Source organism: Gopherus flavomarginatus, chromosome 4, assembly GCF_025201925.1.
Source record: "Gopherus flavomarginatus isolate rGopFla2 chromosome 4, rGopFla2.mat.asm, whole genome shotgun sequence".
Classification (NCBI taxonomy): domain Eukaryota; kingdom Metazoa; phylum Chordata; order Testudines; family Testudinidae; genus Gopherus; species Gopherus flavomarginatus.
This window is the reverse complement of record NC_066620.1, coordinates 97338868-97363231: the sequence shown is the minus strand read 5'-3', so window position 1 is coordinate 97363231 and position 24364 is coordinate 97338868. Positions and strand designations below refer to the sequence as shown.

The window sequence follows — 24364 nt, the reverse complement described above, 5'->3', positions numbered from 1 at the left end:
GTGGGGTAATACGTGGTCTTACATTGGGTTGATATGCCCTTTACATGCTTTCAAATATGCTTCTACTCCAAAGGTGCCTAGGGGTCACCAACAGCATGAATCGAACACAGTAGAGTTTCACAGGTGTAACAGATGGCTTAATATCACCTGCAGGTTCTCTGCTGATGAGGGAGAAGAAGGAAAGAGCCCGGATGAAATCTCAGGTCCCAGGCTGAGTTTTCAGGGCTGGTAGTCACAACAAGCCTGTGCTTAATTTTACCTGTAAATGGTGTAACTTTGATTTGGAAATCCTTGAGACACAATAAACATTGTGTGGTTCAATGTTATTCTTAGAATTATTTTTCAGACTAGAATTTCCATAGATTCCAAGGCCAGAAGGGACAGCTGTGATCATCTCATCTGACTTCCTGTATACCACAGGCCAGAGAACTTTCCTAAAATAATTCCTAGAGCAGATTTTTTAGAAAAACATGCAATCTTGATTTTAAAATTGCCAGTGTGGGAGAATCCACTATCACCCTTGGTTGTTCCAGTCGTTAATTATTCTCACTGCTAAATATTTGTGCCTTATTTCCAGTCTGAATTTATCTAGCTTCAGTTTCCAGCCACTGGATCATGTTATATCTTTCTCTGCTAGAGCCCATTGTTAAATATTTGTTCCCCATGTAGGTTCTTATAGACTGCAGTCAAGTTCATCCTTTAGCCTTCTCTTTTTTAAGCTAAATTGATCGAGCTATTTGAGACTATCACTACAAGGTATGTTTCTTCTTTGAGTATTGTCCCTGTGGGTGCTTCATTTCAGGTGCACATACATCTCTCAAGCCCTGGATCGGAGATTTTCCGTTAGCAATGTTTGCTTGGCCTGCACTTGCGCTCTATAGAACCTCTTCTCTCTCTGCAACAGTATATAAGGCTGTGTAGGCAAACCACCTACAGTTCCTTCTCTACTACCTCGGCCCGAGATAGAGTTCTAGCATGTCTACCTCTTGTGTTCCTCAGCATGTTTTGTAGTTGTTTAGTTAGTTTAGTGTTTCTAGTTAGAGTTAGTTGTTGTTAGTATGGAATTAGTTAGCTAGCTGTGAGAGGTTTCAGTTTTTCTTCTCCCTTATTTTTTCTGAGAAGCTTATTTGGCCTCGTTGGGCATGCCTGTAAGAGCCCTGCGCAGATACACAATTTATATCCGTGGATGCAGGTATCCACAAATATAAAGTGAATATCCGCGGAGCTGCAGGACACTAGCTACAGACAACAAGCAAGACCAGTAGGGCCATGGCCAGCAACCGGTGGAGGAACTGCAGCCTCAAAAGCAGCGGCATGTCGGGCCACCGCTTGCAGGAGCCAGTGCCCAGCCCAGGCAGCTCCTCCAGCATGGTGGTTGTGACCCCAGCCCTGCCCACTGGAGCAGGCACCGGGCTCACCAGCAGCTGTCCCTGGTCATGCTACTGTGTGCCATTGACAAACACCCTTTCCTGTCCCTCTTCAGGGATCCTTCTCACGAAAGTCTGCTATGTCAGAAGATAAACCATCTCCTCAGCATAGAAGCTATAGAACCAGTGCCTACATATCTAAGAGGTGAAGGCTTGTGCTGTCACTACTTTTTGATATCAAAGAATATCTATACTAGACCTCAAGAGTGCTCAACAAATTTATCAAGCGCAGAAGTTCACAATGGTCACTTTGTCAATGGTTATTCCAGCATTAGAGAAAAGAGATTGGTGCTCAACACTCAACCTCCAAGATGCGTACTTTTGCATTTTGATTTTACCAAGTCAAGGACATTATCTCAGGTTCAGACTAGGCCAAGACCACTACCAGGACAGAGTACTCCCTTTTTGGCCTCTTGTCAGTCCCCAGGGTATTTTCCATGGTCCTCTCAGGTAGTGGCGACCCTCTTATGCTCTCAAGGCATCATGATTTATCCTTATCTGGACGACTGCCTTCTCAGGGCACGTTCCTTCACAAAAGCCCAGCAAATCATTCAGACCAAACTGGACCTGTTCCTGTATCTGGCCTACAAATCAATGCACAAAAATCAATATTAACACCGATACAGAGAATGGAATTCATAGGAGTTGACCTTGACTCCATCCAGGCGAAGAGGCTCCTCCCACATCACAGATTTCTCAGGCTCTCCACACTGTTAGAGATGGTGCAATCCAGGCCTCAGATTTCGGCCAGACGCTGCCACCAGCTTCTGGGGCATATGCCTTTGGCACATCGGTTAAAGCTCATGCCAGATTGCAGGAGATCCCTCCAAGTGTGATTCGGTTCAATTTACAAGTCAAACAGAGATTGACTTATATGAAGTGTGGAAGTCACCTTGAGAGTGAATTTCAGATGTGGTCTAAGAGTAACTTTGTTGGGGATGAACACAGCGAAGGGGGATGTGCCATCAGAGCCTCTATCTCCCCTGTCTTTCTTGCTGAGGTGATGGCAATCAGGAACACCATCTTCATGGAAAGATGTGTTAAAGAACAAGTGGCCATGGCTTCACATGGCAGTCTAGTCCATCCTTCATACGCTCGATGTGAGGAGAGCCTTGAACTTATGTTTAGACAGGACAAGAGCTTTGAGAAAATCTCTTGAGACTTCCTCTCCATTGCAGATAGGTCAAAAGGTACAGTGATTTCAGTTCAGGGACTCTCCAAATGGGTCTCGAACTGTATCTTCGCTGTTACCAGAAGCATAATGTAGCACCCCGTCTTCAATATACATGCGCTCTACAAGATCGATCTCCACTTCCGTTGCCTTCTCCAAGGGCATCCCTATATCAGAAATCTGCAGGGCAGCTCCATGGGCCTCTGCACATACATTTGCAGAACATTATACTGTCCTGGGAGACTTGGGTGCAGACACCAGTTTTGGTGCCACAGTACTATCATCTGTAACAGACTCGATGCCAGTGTCCCAGCCTCCAGTGGTGGTATTCCTCAGGAGCTACCTACCTTGTGCAGTAACAATGGTTCTTTGAGATGTGTTCCCCGATATGTGCTCCACAACCCGCCCTTCTCCCCTCTACTTTGGAATTCTTGTCAATGACTCTGCAATAGAGAAGGAACTGAAGAGGGTTCACCCATGCACGCTGGCTAGCCTTGTGACAGGCGAGGAGCAGTGCATATCCGGGCTGAACAGACATTGCTAAGAAAGTTCTCTGATCAGGAGCACAGGGGCGCAGACACACTTACAGTGGAGCATCTATTGGGGGACACATCTCATAGAACCAAGGTGAGTAACTTGTTCTCCTGTATATATTTAGTATACAGTATGGGTATATCTGCGCATATGTATTTGACACACACAAACTTTCCATCAGTATTTCTCCAGTGTGGTGTATTTATAATTCATATTTCGTGTTGTTGGTGCCAGCAAAGCACTTTTTCCATATTATTTTCTCCACCACCTGGATAATACAATACTACTGATGGACTAGAAGCCACTGATGAGGATATATAGTAATGGACATGGTGCATTAAAATGTCAAAAGGGAAAAATGGGAGGGAGGGGAAGAGGAATACACTTTAAAAAAATCTAAATTACAAAAAATATATATCTTCTGAACCTTTTAAGTCCTAGATACGGTGAGTGTTGCCATAATGGTTTCAGATAGTCAAAGAGAGGAATGTTGTAACTACATTGTCTGCCAGTTTAACCCTTTTGATCTTGGAATTTAGGTTTACAGTTATAATCATGATTTTAAAAAGCACACTTGTGACATGCAGTGCGTACATCACAGAAAGGTTTAAAGTGCTGCAATAAAACCTCTTTTTATTATTTCTGGGATGAGGTGTAGGGTTTCCTATTGTTTCCTATCTTCCTCCTGAACTTGGAGGTGCTGTTTTTCTCTACTGAGAACTGTTGTGGAGTTCAGAAGGTTAAGTACTCATTCAAGTTTCTATGCTTATTCAAACCAGGCCATTTTTAGATGTAAGGCTGCCAGCTGTGAAATCCCCAAAGTAAACTAAGCTAAGACAGCAACTAGTAGCTGTAATTGGAGCCAGCACTAGGGGCATTTCATCTATTGCCTTTGAAATAGGATCCTATTATAGAAAGCATCCTTCTGCCCAGTCTTCTTTCTGGCAGAATTCAATTTTTCTTTTTTTATCGTTTCAACGGATAATATCCATGTTTATTTTAAAGCATTTTTTACATTTTTATTGATTTAAATTTTCAGTTACACAAAAGTATTTTTTCGTATTTTAATCTATTTAAATTTTCACGGCTGTGGGAAATTGTGGGGGGTCAGATATTAATTATTTCATGATGGTGGACACTGAGATGCAAAAGGTTAAAGCTTTATAATGGTTAACACACAAATTGTCAACATCACATGAAAATATACAAAATAAATAGCTTTACATCAGACTGAGTTCTCAAGCAGCATTTTCCTTACTTTGCCCAACTGTAATTATTATCAGTAATCTATTATCATTGTTGGAATATTTTTTTTTATCGATTTGTGCGTGAGCAGTCAGATCGATGTTTACTGACATTTACTGATAAAAATCTAATCCTCCCAAGCCAATATAACATTAATATACCATTATTGTGTAAGACAAAAGATGCGAAGGAGCTAGTCTTATAGAATTTCAGATTATCCACAACTCTAAAACTTCAAGGTGTTTCATCCCCCTCCAAAGACTCCCACACTTTTGATTTCCTAGAGGAGCCTTAACAAAATGAGTCAAAATGAGCCCCACCTTGCCTTCTATTAGTACTGCTTGGATACCCAAGCAATAAATTTCAGTCAGGGAGACTGCATTCTGCTTCCAAAAAAATCCCCCTACAGTTTCAATTGGATGATACGGTATTTGCTTCTTGGCCTAAACAGTTGTGTAGTGTTCCTGTGAACTGTTAAACATCTGCTGTGCTCCACCTCAAAGTTGGCTGCATTTCAGTGTTTTGGTGAATTGATTTCTATGTATACAAAGTTTCTAAGTGACTTTGGGATCAAAGGAAAGATATTAATGATAATTGTAATTGAGCTTTCTAGCTGAGCTGCTAAACCAAGGTTGATGGATTTTTCTTTAAAGACCCTTGCCCCTCCTCCCTCCACCAAAAATAGTCATTTACTTCCAGCTGGCGCTTTTTTTTTTCTTTTTTTTCTCCCTTCAAGTGAACTTCCTTTGCTCATGTTTTGCATTTGGGAGCAGGTTTTTCCTGAAGTAAGAAATTTTTCAGAAGAGATAGAGTATAATTGAGCTGGTGTATACTTGTTAAACTAAAGAGAGGCAGGAAGCGTCTCTTTTGCGATTTTTATAAATATATATATTGTAAATCATCTCAAATTGCAGATAAAAATGTGTAAGGACAGCAGAAATTTCACACTGAACAAAATTATTTGTGTACTGGAGTGAAGGGAATACATTTTTATCTGGAATTTTGTTTTACTGAAAAGCAAATCCATCATTTTGGAGTCCTGGGTGTCAGCAGGCTATAGATCCCACACAGGAATATGGAACCAATGATTTAGGGAGACTGTTTTTTGTTACTCATCCATCAAATGGACTGCTGTATGCTGTTCATGCCATTAGAGAACAACCACAGTCCTCAGGAATAAACAGTTCTTCCCTCCTTTGAACATAACCATTTTTAAATTTGTAAGAGCAAGGGTATATTGGGCAGAGAAGAGGTGATTGATTCTCTAATAGTGGCTGTGAATTTTCGGAAATCTCAAAGATACTTTGATTTGATTACTGTCTCACTTCCAATTTTGGCTTAGTCCCTTTAGTTATTTAGAAAAGATGATTCCCTCTGTTGGAATGATAGTTCTGTTGAAACAGATTTGCAGTATAGGAATCAATCTAGCTTAGGAACCTGATGCCTCTGAACTGGATTTAATGGGAAACACAAATTAACTTCTGCTTTTAATGGAGAGATATTATCTTTATCGATGGAATACTAATAATGCAGCGCTTCATCGATTGCTTTTCTAGGACAATCACAAAGCTTGGCTTCTTCAGGAGAAAGGGAGATGTCATTTTGAACACTGTTTTTGAATGATCAGGAGTATTTCAAGAGCCAGATAAAAGCTTTTGTAGATAGGATCAGTCTGTTGGCCAGAGAAACTAATGCTTTGCATCATTACTTTAATCTGAAGAACAGGAAGAAAATGTGTGTGATGTAGATGGGGACCATGGGAATCAAAACAGGGTGAAGAGTCCCTCGTTCCTAGTGGGCAGAATGGAAAAAGTGAAAGAATGATCAAGTCTCATTGTGACCTACACATTCAATGTGCAACTCGTACAGCAGAGAGAAAAAAGGAAGGGGCTTGTACTTTGTTAACAGAGTTGACGACACATCAAGGATGTTCAGGGGAGGTTAAAAGAAAATAATGCCTTTCTCTTAAACTATAAACCTTTTGCAGCACGGACTCTCTTCTTATGTAGAATGGTGGAACATCAATTTTTATTGGGCCGCTAGCTGCTAATGTAAGATGAATATTAATAATAAAGACATAAATACAGCTAATTCTGAAGTATAAGGGGTTACATTTCGTATGTTATGGGAGAGCTACCCAACTTCTCACATCTACAGCTTTAGATGTGTGTCTGTGTAATGATGATAGCAGATGCACTGAAACTGTAACTGTTCCTCTGACCTCAGTGAGTTTCTGGAGTCTTTTGAGCACAAGATGCAGGAAGAGCTTGCTTGGGATTTGTATTGACATATGCACGGTGTTACTAGCAGGAGAATGTCTGAATACAGAAATCCTGAGGCTGATAATTATATTATTATAAATATTATTTTATTATTGGTAAAAATTAAATAGCTCCAGGCTGTTGGGCAAGAATGCTAATGGAAAACCTTCCCCCCTGGAAATCACTTTTCAGGACCTACTGTCTTGATTTGCTTTCTCTTGCCATGTTGCTGCACCCTGCTTTGTTGTGTTCAGTGTGCTGGGAGACAAAGGACATTTAGTCTGAAAATCCTGAACTTTGAAGTGCTGGAATTAAGTGATCAGGATTTTAGTTAGTTGCCAGCACAGTGAGCTCAGTAGAGCTAGGGAGTGCTCAAAAGTGATGCAAAAATGCAACTGAGCCATCATAAAATCTTGGTGGAGAGAAGTGTGAGAATCACAGTGCAAGATCAAAGTGCCAGAGGAAGTGGAGGATCCTGGACTCTTTTTGTGGCAGTAATACACGGGGGGAAATTGAATCAGTTCTTCAGCAGTTGCACATAGGGAAGTGTGAAAAATTCCATGTCTGTTTCCCTTTGTTTATATTTTTAGTGCCACACATTGGTGACCTTATGGCTGTTAATGCACCAGGAACAGATTCTCACCTGCTTTCAAGTAATTCATTCTGGAATTGGAGTTCACAGGGAATTCTGCCTTTTTAAGAATGCTATTTATAAACATACACAAAAATAGAAGGTACATTGTGAGAGAGTCATATGAGTCACTCCTAATTTTGGTTTCAAGTCAAACCAGACTAAATTAGTCCTCTTGGCATTCTGATTCAGCTTGACTGACTCATTTCATTCCCATACTGTACAGGACAAGTTGGTTTTTCCAGCAAACCAGTTCACTTGCAAGTGGGTGGAGCAGGACCTTGCCTCGTGGTTGTGGTGGAAGTTCAGAGCAATGGCAAACATAGAGCCAGGATTCAGATGCCAAGCCAAAAAAATCAGAAGTCAAGATCAGGAACACCAAGCTGAAGAGTAAGCCAAAGTCAGGGTTGAGAACCCAAGCCAGAGGTCGGGCAGGGCAGAAGAGGCAAGGGTTAGGCTGACACAGGCAGGAGTCAAGGCAGGAGCAGAGCTGGAACAAGGACTGGAAGCAGGCTGGAACAGGAAGCAGACAGGAGAGCCGGGCAAGCGTAGCTGAGGGTGTGGTATTCATTGAGTAGTTGCTGTGCTGCCACAGCTGCAAGGCTCAGTTAACAGGCTGCTGACCACCCTGCCCTATGAGGAAGCACGACTACTTGGAGAAGGCTCGTTGGGCCCAGCTGAGCTTGCTGGGTTGTCTCACGTCCAGCTGTGCTCCTGACATTACTGTTCGGACTACAGAACCCCTCTTTGTCCCATTGCACGCTCCACTTCGGCCAAGAAATGTATCTCCCCCTAGTGCTGACACATTATATCTCATAGGAACAGTAGACAAGCAGCTGTCTTTAGAACTGCAGTTTAAATCCACCTTGTCAGTACGGTAGCGGGGGCTCACTAAGAGAGCATAGCTGCAATGTGATTACAAACCATTTGACTTGGTCAGCTTTTCAGCAGTCCCGTGTTCTCTGTCACCAAGCATTATGTTGCATTTATCTAATATAGGTTGCAGTTGTCTGCAGATGATTTAGTTTATTCTTAAACTAGAAAATATAACAGTAGAAGCCTCAAAGCACATGGAAGAACGGTGTGTAATAAAAATATTTTGGGAGATCGTTGGGAGATAAAGATTAGTGGCTAAATCCTGCAGTCATTCCACTAAATGTTGGCACATGTTTAAAAAAAATAAAAGACTGTTGTTCATCTGGTGCTTTATGCAGGGTTTGTCTACAAGGCAGGATAATATACTTTAATAATATATTGCACAGCAGTTGGTTCATGTAGATCTTGCCTGGTGCGCACTAAATGGTCCCTAATGCGCTTTAACGTAGTACTGTTTTAAACAGTGTTAGGTTTAGGGAACCTTCAGTACACACCAGGAGTATCTATGCAGACCAGTTAAAGTGCAACACATTACTGTGCTTTAGAAATCACATCCCTGTAGTATGCATTGCTGCACCATGTAGACAAGTCCATATTGCAATACCACAATAGGATTATAAAGTCAAAGGACAATATATTTAGCTAAATACACCCATATGTGATCAGGAGCAAGGGAAATTAGTGATTTATTTCTGTGGGTTAGTGCTACATGAGTCTTGTTATGTTACCTTGGGTATCTCTCCTTATGGCCATATTTTCAAAAGTGGCCTCTAATTTGAGTCTCCAGCTTTAGAAACCTCAGCCCTGCTTTTCAGATGTGTTGAGCACCTGCCTCTCCCATTAACTTCAATTGAAGTTGTGGATTCTCCGCCTTGAAATTCAGGACTTCCATGTCTACAGCTGAGCACCAAAATTTGAGACCATTTTTGAGTCTGAGTCTTAATTCTGCTTCTCATTTTTCCTTGTCTGTAACACTGAGATAAAGAGACATATCCCATTTTGTCAGATGCTTAGAGGTATGTAGTTGAAAAAGCTAAGTAAATACTATGTGATGATGATGTCAGTATTCATGAATTAGATTTGCATCTTTCTTTGCTTTTTCAGACTTTGATATAATGTAAGTAATGCCACTACAATCCACTGGGCTTTAGATCCCAATGGAAAATGACTAGGTGGCCAATGAGCTGAACCATTTAGCAGCAAAAATTTGTTGATTTGGTGACAGTCGCCAGTAAATTAACTGATAAACATGTGGCCACAATTTTCAGACATACCGAGCAGCATAGTTCCAAATCAAGGCAATAGAGAACCAAATGCTGGGTTTATTTTCCTTTTAGGTTCACATCTAAATGTAACCTTGAATGATAACATGTATAGGAGATGCTAGGTACTATCTTTTCCCTATGATGGTAGCAGATTATTCCACATTTCAGAGTTGCCTTTCGTGCATGGTGATTGAGCAACCTAGTGTGGGTTGATTCCACTGATGTGGTATCAGTACATCCTCACTGGTACTAACCTACATGCTTTTGTCATTGATATTTCATAATGTTTCTTCACTGTCATCTGCATTTCAAAGCCATGGCCCCTCCTTGCCCGCTCACCCACTCAAGCATACACTTTTCTTTTTCCTCCCGCTCCTGAAAAATGAATTTTATCAAAAGTCTTGGCTTGGTCTCAGCACCTATCACACCAGAAAGTTACTTGTTTGTTTGTTTGTTTTTTAAATTATTATTGTTGTAACTCAGAGTTTCTCCACTAAACAAGGGAAGGGACAAATACATGTTTGGGGAGTTTTATAGTAACAGCTAACAAAAAAAGGGAAGATTAAGTTTTAATATAGTGTTACATTATATTTGATTTTATATATGTGTGTGTGTGTATATATACACACACATATACGTTCCTTTAAATGCCATTTTAAGGCTTTTGTAACTAGCATCTTGATCTCATACAATTTTGTTGTGGTTTAAGTTATTACTCACTGATGAGTTTCTGGTCAGAGCACAGCAAGCAATTACTTTTTTTTATTTTTCTTTCCTTTCTTTCTCTCTCCCAATTCACAACCTCCCTTGATGGCAGATTACAGCTTCACTTCTCCAAGGAAGCTCATAATGTGGCAAGGGGGAAAATCCATAACAAAAGTGTGTGTGAGAGAGAGAGACAGTGTGAGTGTAAATCCTCCAGGGAAAATGTGTTTGTAGATCTCACTCCTGAATTATTCTCATTATAATAACCCATTTGGTGTCAGAGTATGACAGATTATAACTGTTTATGGCTAGTCCCCGCTCAAGACAGATTTAAATAAAATACTTCTGATTATTGTGCAGGTCAGTGTGTTTAAATAACAACCCCCCAAATCATACTTTGACATTTAAAAGAGAGAGGAAATATTGTCATGCAGCAGACCAAGCACAGATAAGCTCAAGGCAATTTGGTCAGTACACTGTGATTTGTGAGTACAGTATAACATACTCATTTTCACAGCTTGTAATCAAATAGCCACCTTAGCAATGTGTCAGCATTAAAAAAAATACTCCTTTTAAAATGTTTACACAAATTACCCCCCTGAGATTCCACAGTGCATTCTCTGCAAAACCAATGGAGGTTAAAGATTTATAGTAAATATATGCCTAAAGGCCTACAGAAAATGAGAGAACCTAATCCCCACACACACCACAAAAGGTCAAACTCTGACATGTTTCCTTGCGAGGAGTAAGGTTTTACTTTTGTTCTTGCAAGAAGCTTAAACCACTTTTATCATTCTGAATAGCTAATCCTGACCCACCTCTGGAATTTCCTGATACTGTGCCTGTTGTTTCTGATACTCATTTTGTAATAAGTCATCAGGCCCAACCTGAGGAAGATGACTGCAAAGAGCACTTTACATGAGATGGAAACATTTAATAGGTACTAAACCAATAGACCAGTCAGCATTCCATAAAGTAGCTCAGTGCTATGAAGTGGTTTCGCTGTAAGAGCTTGAAATAGCCCACTAACCTACTGGTGATTTCAGGCCCAATTAAGTAATGGAACCTCAGTTTAAGGGACAGAATTCTTGCTCAGATAGCAGTGACTTCTGTTATGCCATGGACTCCTGGTATTTTCTGTAATCTCTGTTCTTTCATAAAATTACCTTGTTATGCTTTGTTATAATGACCAGATCTAGCATTGCAACCCCCCTTTTTGAATGTAGGAATCAGTACTTCAGCTCAGAATGCACAGTTAAATGAGATCTCTGCTACTGAGGCTACCCCGAGGTTGCTCTTTTTTACATAGACAAGGGCTTAAGTACCAACCAGTTCTCAGATTGATTGCAAATGAAAGAGAAATCTCCCTAACTTTCTTAACACTGCAAATGTGGATGTTTTGAAATAGACTAACTTCAGCTATGAGCTGAGGTCACACCCTTTAAATAGTGTGTCCAAACATTTCTTACATTCAATTTTATGTAAGAGTTTTTGTGCTTCCCTGCTGATGTTTATATGGGCCTTCTCAGCAAGGGTGAGTGATTGAGCCTCACAGAACAGCAGTAAAGGTGCTCAGGTCATCCCTCCCCCCATCTGTGCAACTTCTGCCTGCTTGTCATTTCTGCAGCAGCATTGAGGTAAGGTCATAAAGAGGCTAAGCTCTGTCCCCAGGTCTGCAAAGTGGCCCCAAGGAATGAAAAACATTCTGTAAGAGACTGGTAACTGAAAAAAGGGGGCTCCTGCCTCCTAGGTTATCCCCCAACTGGGGTTCCATGCAGGGCCTGGGGAGGGAGGAATAGGTTTTTCCCAAACCTCCAGGTTTCAGCTGCTCCCTAGCCTCATGATAGGTGCTTGGGGAGTGAAGAAAGAGGGTTCACCTGGGCTTACCTGCTCCATACAGGGGTCTTGAGAAAAGGGGACACTTTCAGTGTTCCAAACTTGTACACAATGTTACCACTGGGCCAACGGGGCCTGTATCCAGAGGCCCCAGCCAATTGAGGGGCCCCAGAAAAATGGCCGCCTGCCCCACCCACCCAACACTCCTGCTGGCGAGCAGGTCAAGCCCCCGCGCCCTGACCCCATTTCCCCAGCAGGCATTTGTGGGGGGTGGAGGGGACTGCAGGCAGAAGGGGTGGGGAGGAGGCCCCCCGCGCCCTGACCCCATTTCCCCAGCAGGCATTTGTGGGGGGTGGAGGGGACTGCAGGCAGAAGGGGTGGGGAGGAGGCCCCACTTGCTCTGGCCCAGGGCCCCACAAAAGCTTAATCCGCCTCTGCTGTCTGATTCTGTGTTCCCAGTACATTCCTCGGAAGGCTTGGGGAAGAGCATGAATATGAACTCCCCTCCAGAACAGTAAATGGGAATGATGTCATCATGCTTAGTGCATGAGACAGGAAGAGCAACTATCAACAAAACAGTGAAACTGACAGTACACAAAGTGCTGTCAGTTCCACAAAGTAAATAAAAATATAGAATGTATTCCTTATCTCGTTCAATCACAGTATCCTTAGGGATTACTTGTAGCAATAGTAGGTTAAAACAGAACAAAGATGAATATATGTGTGGCTTTTTGAGCTATTGGTGTCACTTTAAAATAGCCCAAATGACTTTCCTCCAAAGTGGAAAGAAAACAGTATGCTAAGGTGTCATACAATCATAGACATTAGAGATGGAAAAGACCTGTTTCGTCATCTAGTTCAGCCCCCTGCAAATGCAGAATTGTTCCCTGCAGTGTATATTCTAATGCCTTTTGTAGTCTATTTGTAAATGAGTAAAGGAATCGGATTTCCATCACTTCCATTAAACGATAAATACCCCTCAAGGGTAGGGTGTTTTCCTTTACATTTAGCCTAACTTTTTTCTTTTTTTAATTTCTTCTTGTTATTCCTAGTTATAATCACTTGCATTCCCTTTAATCAGTTCCTTCCTTGGTGATCACAGCCTTCATATGATTTACAGCTCATTGGATTTCTTCGGCAGCATAGTATACAGCTGATTAGTTAAGTTCTCACAAGTAGATGTCACTCCATGTGTAAAAATTGTTTTTTTAAAAACCTCAGCAGTTAATTTTAATGTTGCCTTGCAAAAATAAAGAGTTTGGGGGACATGTTGGGAAGAGATTGGTAATATATTTTCAAATAACTACTACTTAAACAATGTATCAAATACTTCAGTGAAACAACACAGAAGGAAGCGTAAGATTTTCGACTTTATTCCAACAACCAACAGATGATGCTGTGACCTTAAGCATATATAAATATGTTTAGCAGCTGCTGTGTAACATACATTTATAAGCGTTTAGTGACTTGGAGGTTAATCAAAATGAGTTTGGTGATCTCCACTCAGTTTTTAATGGACTCTGCTTCATATTATAGCACTGATGCAGCACAATTTATCACAGTCAGTTGTCTTTACTCAAAGGGAGACCGACTGTGAAGTCAGAATTAGAGAATGAAGTAATACCTACTTTTTACCCCCTACCAGAAACTGTCCATTCCAACCCATCATAGAGCAGTACTGTTGGTGAGGTGTGTATTGGACACTGCACCTGACCTCAAGATAAAACTGTCTTTACTCAGATAAAGTTTTAGCTATCAGGGTCTCTAAATTGTTCCATATGTAATATAGTTCAGTATTGGTCAGTACTTTGATAGGAGACTGCCAAAGAACACACAAGTTCTGCAGAACTGGTGCTTGGTGATTCTCTGTTTCCTTACTGAACCAGTGCGCTAGGATAGAACTGGATTACAGTGAAAACAAGTTCTTCTCTGAATAGTGTCCCTGTGGATGCTCCACTTGAGGTGCACATGTGCCCCTGTGCCTTTGATTGCAGATTTTTGGTAGCAGTGCCTCTCTTGTCAATAAGCAATCCCTGTTAGTGACAGGCACTCCCACTGCATTCATTGCTTGGGAGACTCTCATGTTCTCATGCTTTTCTTTTAAGGGAGGATCCCATAAAAACAGGGAAATTAAGTATAGACTATTAATGAAGGAGCAAGCTTTAAACCCAGTTTTAGGCGCAGGTACAGAGAAGCCCCATGTCTGTCCATGCCCCGTCATCATTGAGATCACTACCACAGAGAGCTTCCAAGGAGAAAATTACACTGAAACCCCAGTCTCCAGCACTGTCCTTGACCGAGGTACGGATAAGCAAGCCACCAGTGCCAAGAGCTTTCTGTTCCAAGTGTAAGGAAGGGGTTAAGAGAAGCAAAACAACAGAGTGTTCCTCATCAAAGATGATCTGGTCACCAGGGGCCTCAGGCTCCCAGACGAGTGCTAGTGAGACTCTGAGTACAATGGGTACTGTGAAGCATCTTAAGATTTCAGCTGCGTCCCATACATCAGTGGTAAAGGGCTTAGTACTGAAGACTGCTACTGCAAGGGATCAGCTTCAGTGGAATCCTTGACCCCCTCGATACCAACATCTGCACCTCACATAATGGCCTCTGCAACACCATCAGTGTCAGTTCTGAGTTCTGTTGTGCTTCTGCTACTGCAGGAATTCTGGTACTTGGAACACCTTATGGTATTGAATGAGTCTGAGCCTCCACTCCTTGTAACCTTTGGATGCCTCTCAGTCCCGAGATTGGCTGGGTCACTGACTGCTCATGTTTCTAGGAGACCTGCCTCTTCTCTACCTTTGACGATCCATGAGGAGGGGTTGTCACCTTTAATACAATATGTGGAGGAGCATACTGACTCAGATTCTGAACTTTCTCTTCAAGGATCCCCAATTTGTTCCAGGAGATGTTATTCCCTGTTGCAAATACAACAGAGGAAAGGCACCAGACCCCTGCCTTCCAACTCTTGGGATGCCCAGCATTAGTTTCCCCCCTATGCCTTATGATCTGCCTTATTGGGATACATGGGCAATGTACTGCCAGCAGTTTTGAGGGACCTCAACTCAGTCCCAGAGGAAACCACAGGACCCCATTTCCCAGGACCATCCATCCTTCCTTCTCATTCTGTGCCAGAGGAGACCTTTGAGGAGCAAGAGGCAAGGGCAGATGAAGGTTTTTATTTTCTCATCCACCACCAAACTCTCTGGTCATGGATGCAGTCAATTAAAAGGGGCATATAGCATACCCAAATAATAAGGACCAGAAACATCTGGACCTTCTTTTGTCATGAGAGCTGTTTGTCAGCAACACTTCAGTTCAGGATAGCTAACCACCAGGTGCTGTTGTCAAAATATGACTACATGAACTATGAAAAGCTAATGCTTTTATTGACCATTTATCGCATGAACTTCAAGAACAGTTAAGCACATTTTAAAGAAGGGTCAGTTTTTGGCAAAAACTTCACTTCAGGCTTCATTTGATGTGGCAGACACTGGAACCAGGTCTATTTCCACGGCAGTAGTGATGAGGCAAGCTTCCTGGATTCAGTTGTCCAGGTTTCTGCCAAAGGTGCAATCAACTGTGGAAGATTTACCTTTCGATGGCCAGAAACTTTTAGCAGATTCCACAGACGAGTCTCTAAAAGATTCTCGGACAACATTTAGGTCTTTAGGGATATACACATCTATAAATAAAAGGAAGTTTAGCAGTTGTCAGTCAACATAAAGATCCTGCCCTGCTGAATTTTCCACCAGAACCAACAGCTAAGAGGTCAAGGTTTTCAAAGAAAAAGTGCAACTATCATGACTGCTTTATCCCAGTCTTCAACATCGTTCAAATGCCAGTTTTGATGGTTTTGTTGAGAGTCCAGATCACCCAATGACCAGGTGTCATCAGCCACATGACACAACTCCCTTCCTCAAATTGGACATTCCCTCTCTCTATTTCATCAAGTGTGGGAGGTTATAACACTGGACAAATGAGTATTGGAAGCCATTACTTTGGGTTATACTGTCCAATTTACCTCCCTCCCACCCTTCCAATCCTCTTCCCCATCCTGCGTCAGTGACCCCTCTCACAAGCAATTGCTGACACAGGAGGTCTCATCACTCCTAAGTCTAGGAGCCGTAGAGTCAGTTCTGCTTCAACATGGGGGAAAGGTTCTATTCAAGATATTTTCTGATACTAAAGAAAAATGGGGGCTGGAGGCCAATGCTAGATCTCAGACAATTGAATAAGGATTCCAGACACCTGAAATTCAGGGTAGTCTCCCTAACAGTTACAATTCCCTCCCTGGAATTGAGGGACTGCTTTGCAACCCTCATCCTCAAAGATACCTTCTTCCATGTAGCGATCCATCCTTCCCACAAAAGAGTTCTTTTCACTTTCAGTCACAATCATTACCAGTATCGGGTCCTACCCTTTAAGCCTGTCATCCACCCCAAGGGTGTTCTGAAAATCATGGAGGTCATAGATGCCTACTGCCATTGTTTAGGAATAATTGTCTTTCTCTACTCCAGTGATTGTCTTCTCATGGGTCAGTCATATCAGGAGGTGTGATCGGCAATTCAAACAGCTTATCTGTTCTGAAGTCTAGGCCTGCATATAAATCTTGATAAATCAATGTTGACCCCTGTACAACAAATTCTCTTAATTCTGGAGTCGATGGGGGGAAGAACTTATCTCCCTCTCCTCGGGTTCCTTGTGCTAAAGAACCTTATACAAAGATTTCAGCTCAGCCAACAAGTTCCAGCAAGAATATGTCTAAAACTGCTGGAACACATGGCATCTTGCATTTTTGTGACACAAAACACCAGGTTGTATGTTTGATGTCTCTGGGGTAGCTTAGGACTGTTTATGTACCCAACAAACGCAGTGTCAACAAGCAGGTATCTGTACCAAGTCAGGTCCTACAGTCATCTGTTGGATGAATCCGTTTGAAGTTTTGTGCGAAATCCTGCTCAACCAGAATCCTCTACAGTCATATTAATATTGGACGCTTCCATCATGGCATGCAGAGCACATTTGGGTTCTCACACAGTCCAAGGTAAATGGGCACAACACTTGCATATCAGTCTGTTGGAATTGGAATTAAGGGCAGTCAGAAATGCTTGCCTCCACTTTCTTCCCCTACTCAAAAACAAGTCCATCAAGATCATGACAGACAACATAGTGTTTAGAGAAGGAACTGAAGATGGTTTGCCTGCACAGTGCTGTATGCCTTGGTATGGGACAGGAGGATGTGTAGGGTGCATGTACAGGCACAATGGGCACTGCTACCATAAATCTCTGATCAAAGGCACCGGTGAGCATGTGCACCTAAAGTGGAACACCCTCAGGGACACAAGAGCTCCAGTTATTGCTCAAGGGGAGTAGCCTTTCTTTCTGCCATTTATTGTCATTGTGGTAATTCAGGATTCCGAGGCACTTTTTCAAAGATTGGGTAGTTTTTTCAGATGTCCTAGCCAAAGATAGCCATCTCATTACTTTTACCTAATTCCAACCTGTAGTTTCAACTGGAAATAGTTTTGCACTTCCTGTTGTATAATGTTATTGTGCACTGCTTAGCAAGTGTCATGTTTGATCACTGTGGTAGGTGATGTGATCCCATTATATAGTTTGTGTGTCAATTTAAGACCCCCCAGTCCTACAACCAGACCTTTACAGATGGATCCTTATACCTCCCTGGAGCCCCATAGTTAATAAAACAATTTGGCATGAAGGATGCTATTAAGAAGATATAGTATTGTTGTAATACTGTTGTAATATTATTGAATCAAGAGCATTTTCTGTGTGCTTGCTAGGTGGAGATCTGCATTATTTCTTTAAAAGCAAATGGCAGACGTGAGAGAGACTTGGCTTCTGAAGCTTTTATTTCCTGTCTCTCTTTCCCATCCTACCCCTTGAAAGAACCTTTCAGAACATATGTTTTGTATATTATGCCATAGAACAAGACATGCAGGTTTTCCCCATTTTATTAGTATTTGTAGCCCTTAATGATAAGGATCTCATTTATTCAGAGTAAAAAGCTTTTTTCCACCATATATACTTGTGATATATAATAGTTTTTAGCCAAAACTTTGAGAAGTGCTTTCTTTTGAAAGGTTACGATATTTACATAAGAAAAGCTTGATTGTAACACTGAACTCTTTTAAAGTTGTTGCCAAATGGTCCTACTCTTTATTTCCCTTTATAATTTCCCCTTGGAGATTTGCCCCACTATGCATTTTTTTTTAAATTCCCTCCACAACTCATCGCATGCTTCAGCAGAGAAATGACATTGTATGGGAATTGTCTCATTCATATCAAAAGAAATCCTTTGCCTCTTTGCAGGAGTGACAGAGCAAAGGACAAAACTGATTTTTTTTTAAAATGCTTTATGTAGACAACACACTCTCTACTCGTTTAAAGAAATGCACAACGTATTTGGAAAAATTAAGCCAAATGGTGCTTTAATGCTTTGTACCCCACTCCCAAAGGAAAAGATCAAGTCCTGTCAAAGATCTTGGAAATCTAACATTATTTTGCAAACAAATTAAAAAATATTGAAGCTAGTCAAATCATTCAAAAGTTGTAGGTTTGGTTTTATGTTTTGGGATTGGTTTGTTCCGTTTATATATATATATATATATAAACAAATGCTGTATATATAAAACATAATGCTGAAAAAAGCATTTGTACCAAACCTGCAATCTGACACCAAAAAATGCCATTTTATGCCATTGTAAGGTAGTTAAATGTTCTCTTTGCTAGAAGGGGTCACGAAAGGTATGTTTGTAACTTTTATTTTGTTTTTTGAAAAGCACAAAATAAAATTTACAAGACGTTTAATGGAGAAACTCTTAGATTTGAGGTTTGTATTTTCACACATATGATATGCATACACAAGTATACTTGTGCATGTGTTTTTATATGTATGATGAATATCAATATGTGTGCTCAGACATAAATATACCAATGTATGGTACATAATTACAGTAGAGATGTAAGGAATAAAGGGGCTATTTTTTGAGTGGGTATTGTGTTTACTATAAAGAACTGCAAAACCAATAGTTTACACAACTGAGCAAATTCCTTTTGTTCATGAAAATTTGCTAGCCTAGGCACAAAATCTTCTGTCTAGCCTTTACTAGATTGATGATAATTTTAAAAAACTTAATGATATTTTACTTGTTTTTCCAAAAAAAGTACAGGTTCCTGGTGAGTGGAGGAATATCATTTGGCAAGGCTTCATTTGGGACACCTTTTTGTGCAAACTAAGATCCCAGTCATGCAAACATTATATACCTGGGGGTAAATTTTAAGCATATGAGTAATTCCATTGAGATTTCTTTCATCAGTAAAGAACATACGTACCTGTTTGCAGGATTGCAGCCTGATGTACGTTTTGTAACCAGTGCTGTAATCAAGTCCAAGTTCTTTATCTTAATTCTTTTGTGTCATCTACTGAAGGACTGAGTCCATAACCCTGTGAACAAAGTCAGGACTGACAAGAGAAAAATCTGCTGTGGTGCAGTATCTTGGTTTTGGGGGGAAGAAGCAGCAGCAGCAATATATGACATTCATATGGTTTGATTTGAAAATTCCATTGAAGCAACTTTTGGTCATTCATGGTTCTCAAAGAGCCCAGGATGTGTAGATACGTTTTCACGTACAACTAATGTTTACTCTGCACCACAGGGATTTGAAATGTTATTGCAAACAAGACACCTTTGATAAGAGCAAACAAGTGAATTTCCTAAAGATGACCCCCACTCACCCAAGGTTTTTTGTTTGTTTGTTTTTTGGGGGGGGTTGCTGTTTTTTGGGGTGGGGGCGTTGTATGGCTTCTGTGACAGACAAAAGGAACTTTAATATAGGATCAAAAAAACTTTATTTTTTAAACAGAACTTGTCCCAGCTGCTCTTCTTATGCCAATTTCAAATTCTCTTTTCTCCCTCCTCCGAGTCCATCACTCTATTCCCTTAGAACAGATAATAATCTATACCTCCGTGTGTGATATTATGTTGTATCAGTTCAAATTAATAAGTGTGTACATTTTTGGAGGTTTGTGTTCAATCTAATTCTGTCTCAGATTATACAGTAACTATTTCAACACTAATAGCCCCCCAATGCAGGTAAAAAACTAATTCCCTGCCTCTTCCTTAGCTACCTGTGAATGCTAAGAGATGAATGCTGTGACAAACCATAACACACCCAGCAGTGAGATAGATACATAATGAGAGCCTGTGCGTGTGCTTTCTCTTCACATAGGCAAGGCAGTTTTCCTGGCATGAATCAGAGTGGTATTATGGGATCCAGTTCTCCCTACACGCAGCCGATGAACAACAGCTCTGGCCTGATGAACCCACAAGCTCCTCCTTACAGCATGGCACCTAACATGGTGAACAGTTCAACAGGTAATGGTGGGTAACGTTTCAGGAGTGACCTTCCTCCATGAATCTCTTTAAAGGTACAAGCCCTCGAATGATGGCAGAGGGATTGTCCTTTATACAGTTTACCAGCTAAGTGCATGTTGTTGACTCTATACTGAGCTGAGGTGCTCAGATTTTTTGGTGAAATACTTGATACATTTCTGCTACAATCAAATCCTCTCACATAGTGTGTACATTAATGTGATGACTTTGAAAAGTTGTTGCAGCATATTTAAAGTTGGGTCCAAATTTGGCTTACCTTTTGGGGCGTGTGGAGGTGCAGAGAGAGAGAGACTCTTACATTTTCAAACGTGACTAATTTTGAGTGCCTTACTCTTTGAGATCACAAGTTGAGACACTGAAAATGGGCCTGATTTTTAGAAAGCGCTGAGCATCTGTCTTCTGAAAATCAGATCACTTCAAGGTGCTATAAGTTGGGCATCCACAATAACTAGTCACTTTTGAAAATGTGTACCATATACATTGTATTTGCAAAGTCAGTATATCTATATAGTGCTTCTTTCCTTTGCTTGTTGACATTTACTAGATGAAACAATTAGATTCAGTCGTAACTGGAAAAAAGTGCCAAATGCAAACAAGATATATTTGAAATACCTGCTAAAATTGTGTTACAGGTTGTGCCTTGCACCATGGGAATTATTATTAGTACTGTTATTTGTTGCACTGTGTGTGGCTTCCAAGCCCCATAGCACCTGTGAAAGGGAGACAAATTAATGTAATTCTCTGTTGATAATATGCTTAAAGTGTACAATATTGAGAGGCTCCCCTCCCCATCTGAAATGTTAACAGCTAAATTCCTGCAGGATCACATCTGAGTAAGAGTTTATCATTTTGACTCTCCAAGACATTAGGGAGTTTTGGATAGGATTTCAATGATTGTAAGGCAGTGATACCCAGACTGAAGCGCCCGAGCCACAGGTGGCTCTTTATTGTGCCTCCTGGGGTTCTTTGCAGCACCTGATATTAAAACACTGTGTGATTTAATTAACCAATCTAAGTTATTTAACAACTCAGTGTCTTTTACTATGTTGGAGCATAAGCTTTCATGGGTGAATATCCACTTCGTCGGACATATTCATCCACGAAAGCTTATGCTCCAATACATCTGTTAGTCTATAAGGTGCCACAGGACTCTTTGTCGCTTTTTACAGATCCAGACTAACACGGCTACCCCTCTGATATTTTACTATGTTATTAACCAGTTGTAGCTGATAAAATAATAATGCTTGGTCAGTCATTTTGCTGTGCGAATAATATACATTTTTATATCATATATTATTTCATAGTAAATAAAACAATGAATTCACATTCTTTTGGGTAATGTTATTTGCTAATTTGGCTCCTGAACCACTGAGGTCTAAGTATCTCTGCCCTAAAGCGTAACTTCAGAATGCTTGAGCCCAAACCTTTGAGTCTCTATCAGTGCACTTGCTATTTATAGTTATTCTTCTTGAAAGAGCTTTGGTTTTTGTGGGGTTACTAGGAAGGTGTTACAAAGGTCAGGCAAGTTGATGGGATTCCTCTCTTCAGCTGGTACAGTACCTAAGTTACCTTTTGTGCTTACGCAGTACAGCATGTCAAGTACAAGATGAACTGTTATCTTACCAAGAGCCTTGGGTTTTATATCTTTCTCCCAACTCTACCCTCCCTGTTTCTTTCCTCCTTCCTTCTCATCCTTTGTAATTTTTTTCCTCTTCAACTATCAGTCCTCTTTTGCTTTCAGATAGAAAACGGACTGTGACATCATAGTACCTCATAATGTCCAGGGTTTTTTTCCCCTTGACCACAATTAAGCAGAGGTATTCCCAGCTAACTTATTTTTCAAGTGCTCATGGTATGTTTTCTGTTAGTGGAAGAAAAAAATGGAATCAGAAAAGAGATTTTAAAAAATAAAATAAAATAAAATTGCTTTTCCTTAACATTGACTAGGCAGCCGTTTTATTTCTCCAGGCAGCACACTTACATTCTGGACAAAAAGGGAAAAGCTATTGAACAGGCCATTAGTTAATGCCTTGCATTTCCCCCACCACAGCTGTCCCAGGTAATATTGTATTTGGGTTGTGTAGTTATGTGTTTTGTCTGGCTTGCTGAAATAAAATTACTTCTGAGCATTGAAACTACACTATAAATTCTGGCTTGCCATTAGCAGCAGTAATTTTTCCTCCTTTTTCTTTGGCCCCCAGAGCTGCAAAAATAACCAACAACAAACAGATGGCAGAGTTCCTTGCCTAAGAAGATTTATGTATTCCTAAGGAATAACCAGTTTAAAGGAAGATTCACAGAGGGTTTTTTTTGTTCAGATAATTCAGCCATTCATTATTTCATACAGTGGAAATCTGTTCAATGCAAGGCCATTTATCCTAACAGTCTTTTGTATGGGTTAGTCATATCCTTTTTATTGTGTTATGCATTCTGAAATATTGGATTTTTAATAATTTAAACATTTATCAGAGGTTTTTTTCCTCTTGTGCATTTGTGAGGTTTTCCTTTTGTTCCAGTCTTATTAATTGGGAGGTTACCCAATGGGAAGTGAAATATGAGATGTGTGCACACACACCATATGTGTATTGTGCTGTACTGCTTCTTGAAGTAGGACTACAAGAGAGCATATGCACTGTGTCAGGCCAAGGTGAAAAGAAAAGAGGAGCCTAATTTGAGAATACATTGGTGGTGAGCAAAGGGAATTCTCCATTTCTCCCATGTCCTGAAACATCCCCACCCCCAGTCCACACACATCAAGCAAGAAAGAGGTTGAACTTCCAAGATAAGAACTGCTCTAACTGCAGTAGTTATGATAACTTTGTAGAGGGAAGACGTGGGGGTTGTCAGAATGCTCTGTTCTTGCTGAAGTGCAGCATTTGAGGAGGTAAAGAGCGTACAGATAAAGACTGTTACATGACTGAAAATGGGATTTACTGTGCCAGTGACACCAACTTTACTGAGTGGCACTTCAGCCATTGTTCTGCTAAGTTCAGACAACATGGCAGTTAAAATGTGTTTTAGGTAGTGTACTGGGCCAAAAAAAAGCCTCTTGTGTAGTGACAAATTGTTACAAGCTTCAGTGAACATGTAATTATTTAAATGGAGCCACCAGGGATATGAATGTGACAACTATTTCTTCATCTATAATGCCAGGGGAAAAAAACAGTAAGCACGAGGGGATTTTTTAAAAAAACAAGCATATCTTAAGAATTTACTCCATACAAGAGAGAGGGATTTTGTGCTGATGTTATTAAGGATTATTTCTACAATGGTTTCATTCAAAATAGAGTTGCATTGTTGCTCAATATGACCTAATATTTGTTTTTGCAGATTGGATTTTTTTTATTAATTAATAGTTAGTATTCCCAGTCGTCCCTGTTGTTTCCTTTGGTATTTTAAATCAAACAGATGCCACAAGTTCCACAGAAGATACCTTTGCAATTCTACATCTTGTCACTTAAGCAGTCACTGTGTATAAAGCAGAGCACATTCACAATTTCTGCTGACACAGAGTAATTTAGGAACATAGGAGTTGCCAGGCTGGATCAAACCAGTGGTCTGTCTAATACAGTGTCCTCTGTATGACAGTACCAGATGCTTCCGAAGAAAGTGCTAGGATCCCTTGACAATTATGAAAGAACTGCCATAGAAGAAGTTTTTCCTTTTCCCTTCCCCCCATCAGCTTTTATCCTGAAACACACGGGTTTATATCTCTTAGATATATTTTATCCTATTTAGAGTTAAATTGACCCAATAGTTTGCTTTTTTTTTTAAGAATAACACAAATTTTTCACAAAACTTAAGCCCAATAAAAAATGTTTTCATGAGGTGGTTTTAAAATTCTAATGGAAAATGATTATTTGAACAATCAGTCCTATGGAGCCCTTGCATCTCAAATGTTTCAGCACTATGCTTGTGCATGAGAATCAGAAAGCGACACTGAGGTCATTTTACCTTACAGGGTCTGTAGTTACTGTGCCATAGCTATGCCAGAAT

The 24364-nt window shown here is 40.6% G+C and overlaps 1 protein-coding gene across 14 annotated transcripts in view; it reads left to right on the top strand.

Annotated features, from left to right (window-relative positions):
* ARID1B (AT-rich interaction domain 1B) overlaps positions 1-24364 on the top strand; it is a 437302-nt gene that overhangs the window by 352417 nt on the left and 60521 nt on the right. For 9 of the 14 annotated variants that reach the window (XM_050949391.1, XM_050949388.1, XM_050949385.1 and 6 more), the window contains one exon: positions 20205-20356. In XM_050949391.1, the coding sequence (XP_050805348.1) occupies positions 20205-20356 (152 nt within the window). The remainder of the gene's footprint in view (positions 1-20204; positions 20357-24364) is intronic. The other 5 variants (XM_050949394.1, XM_050949393.1, XM_050949392.1 and 2 more) reach the window with 1 other exon arrangement.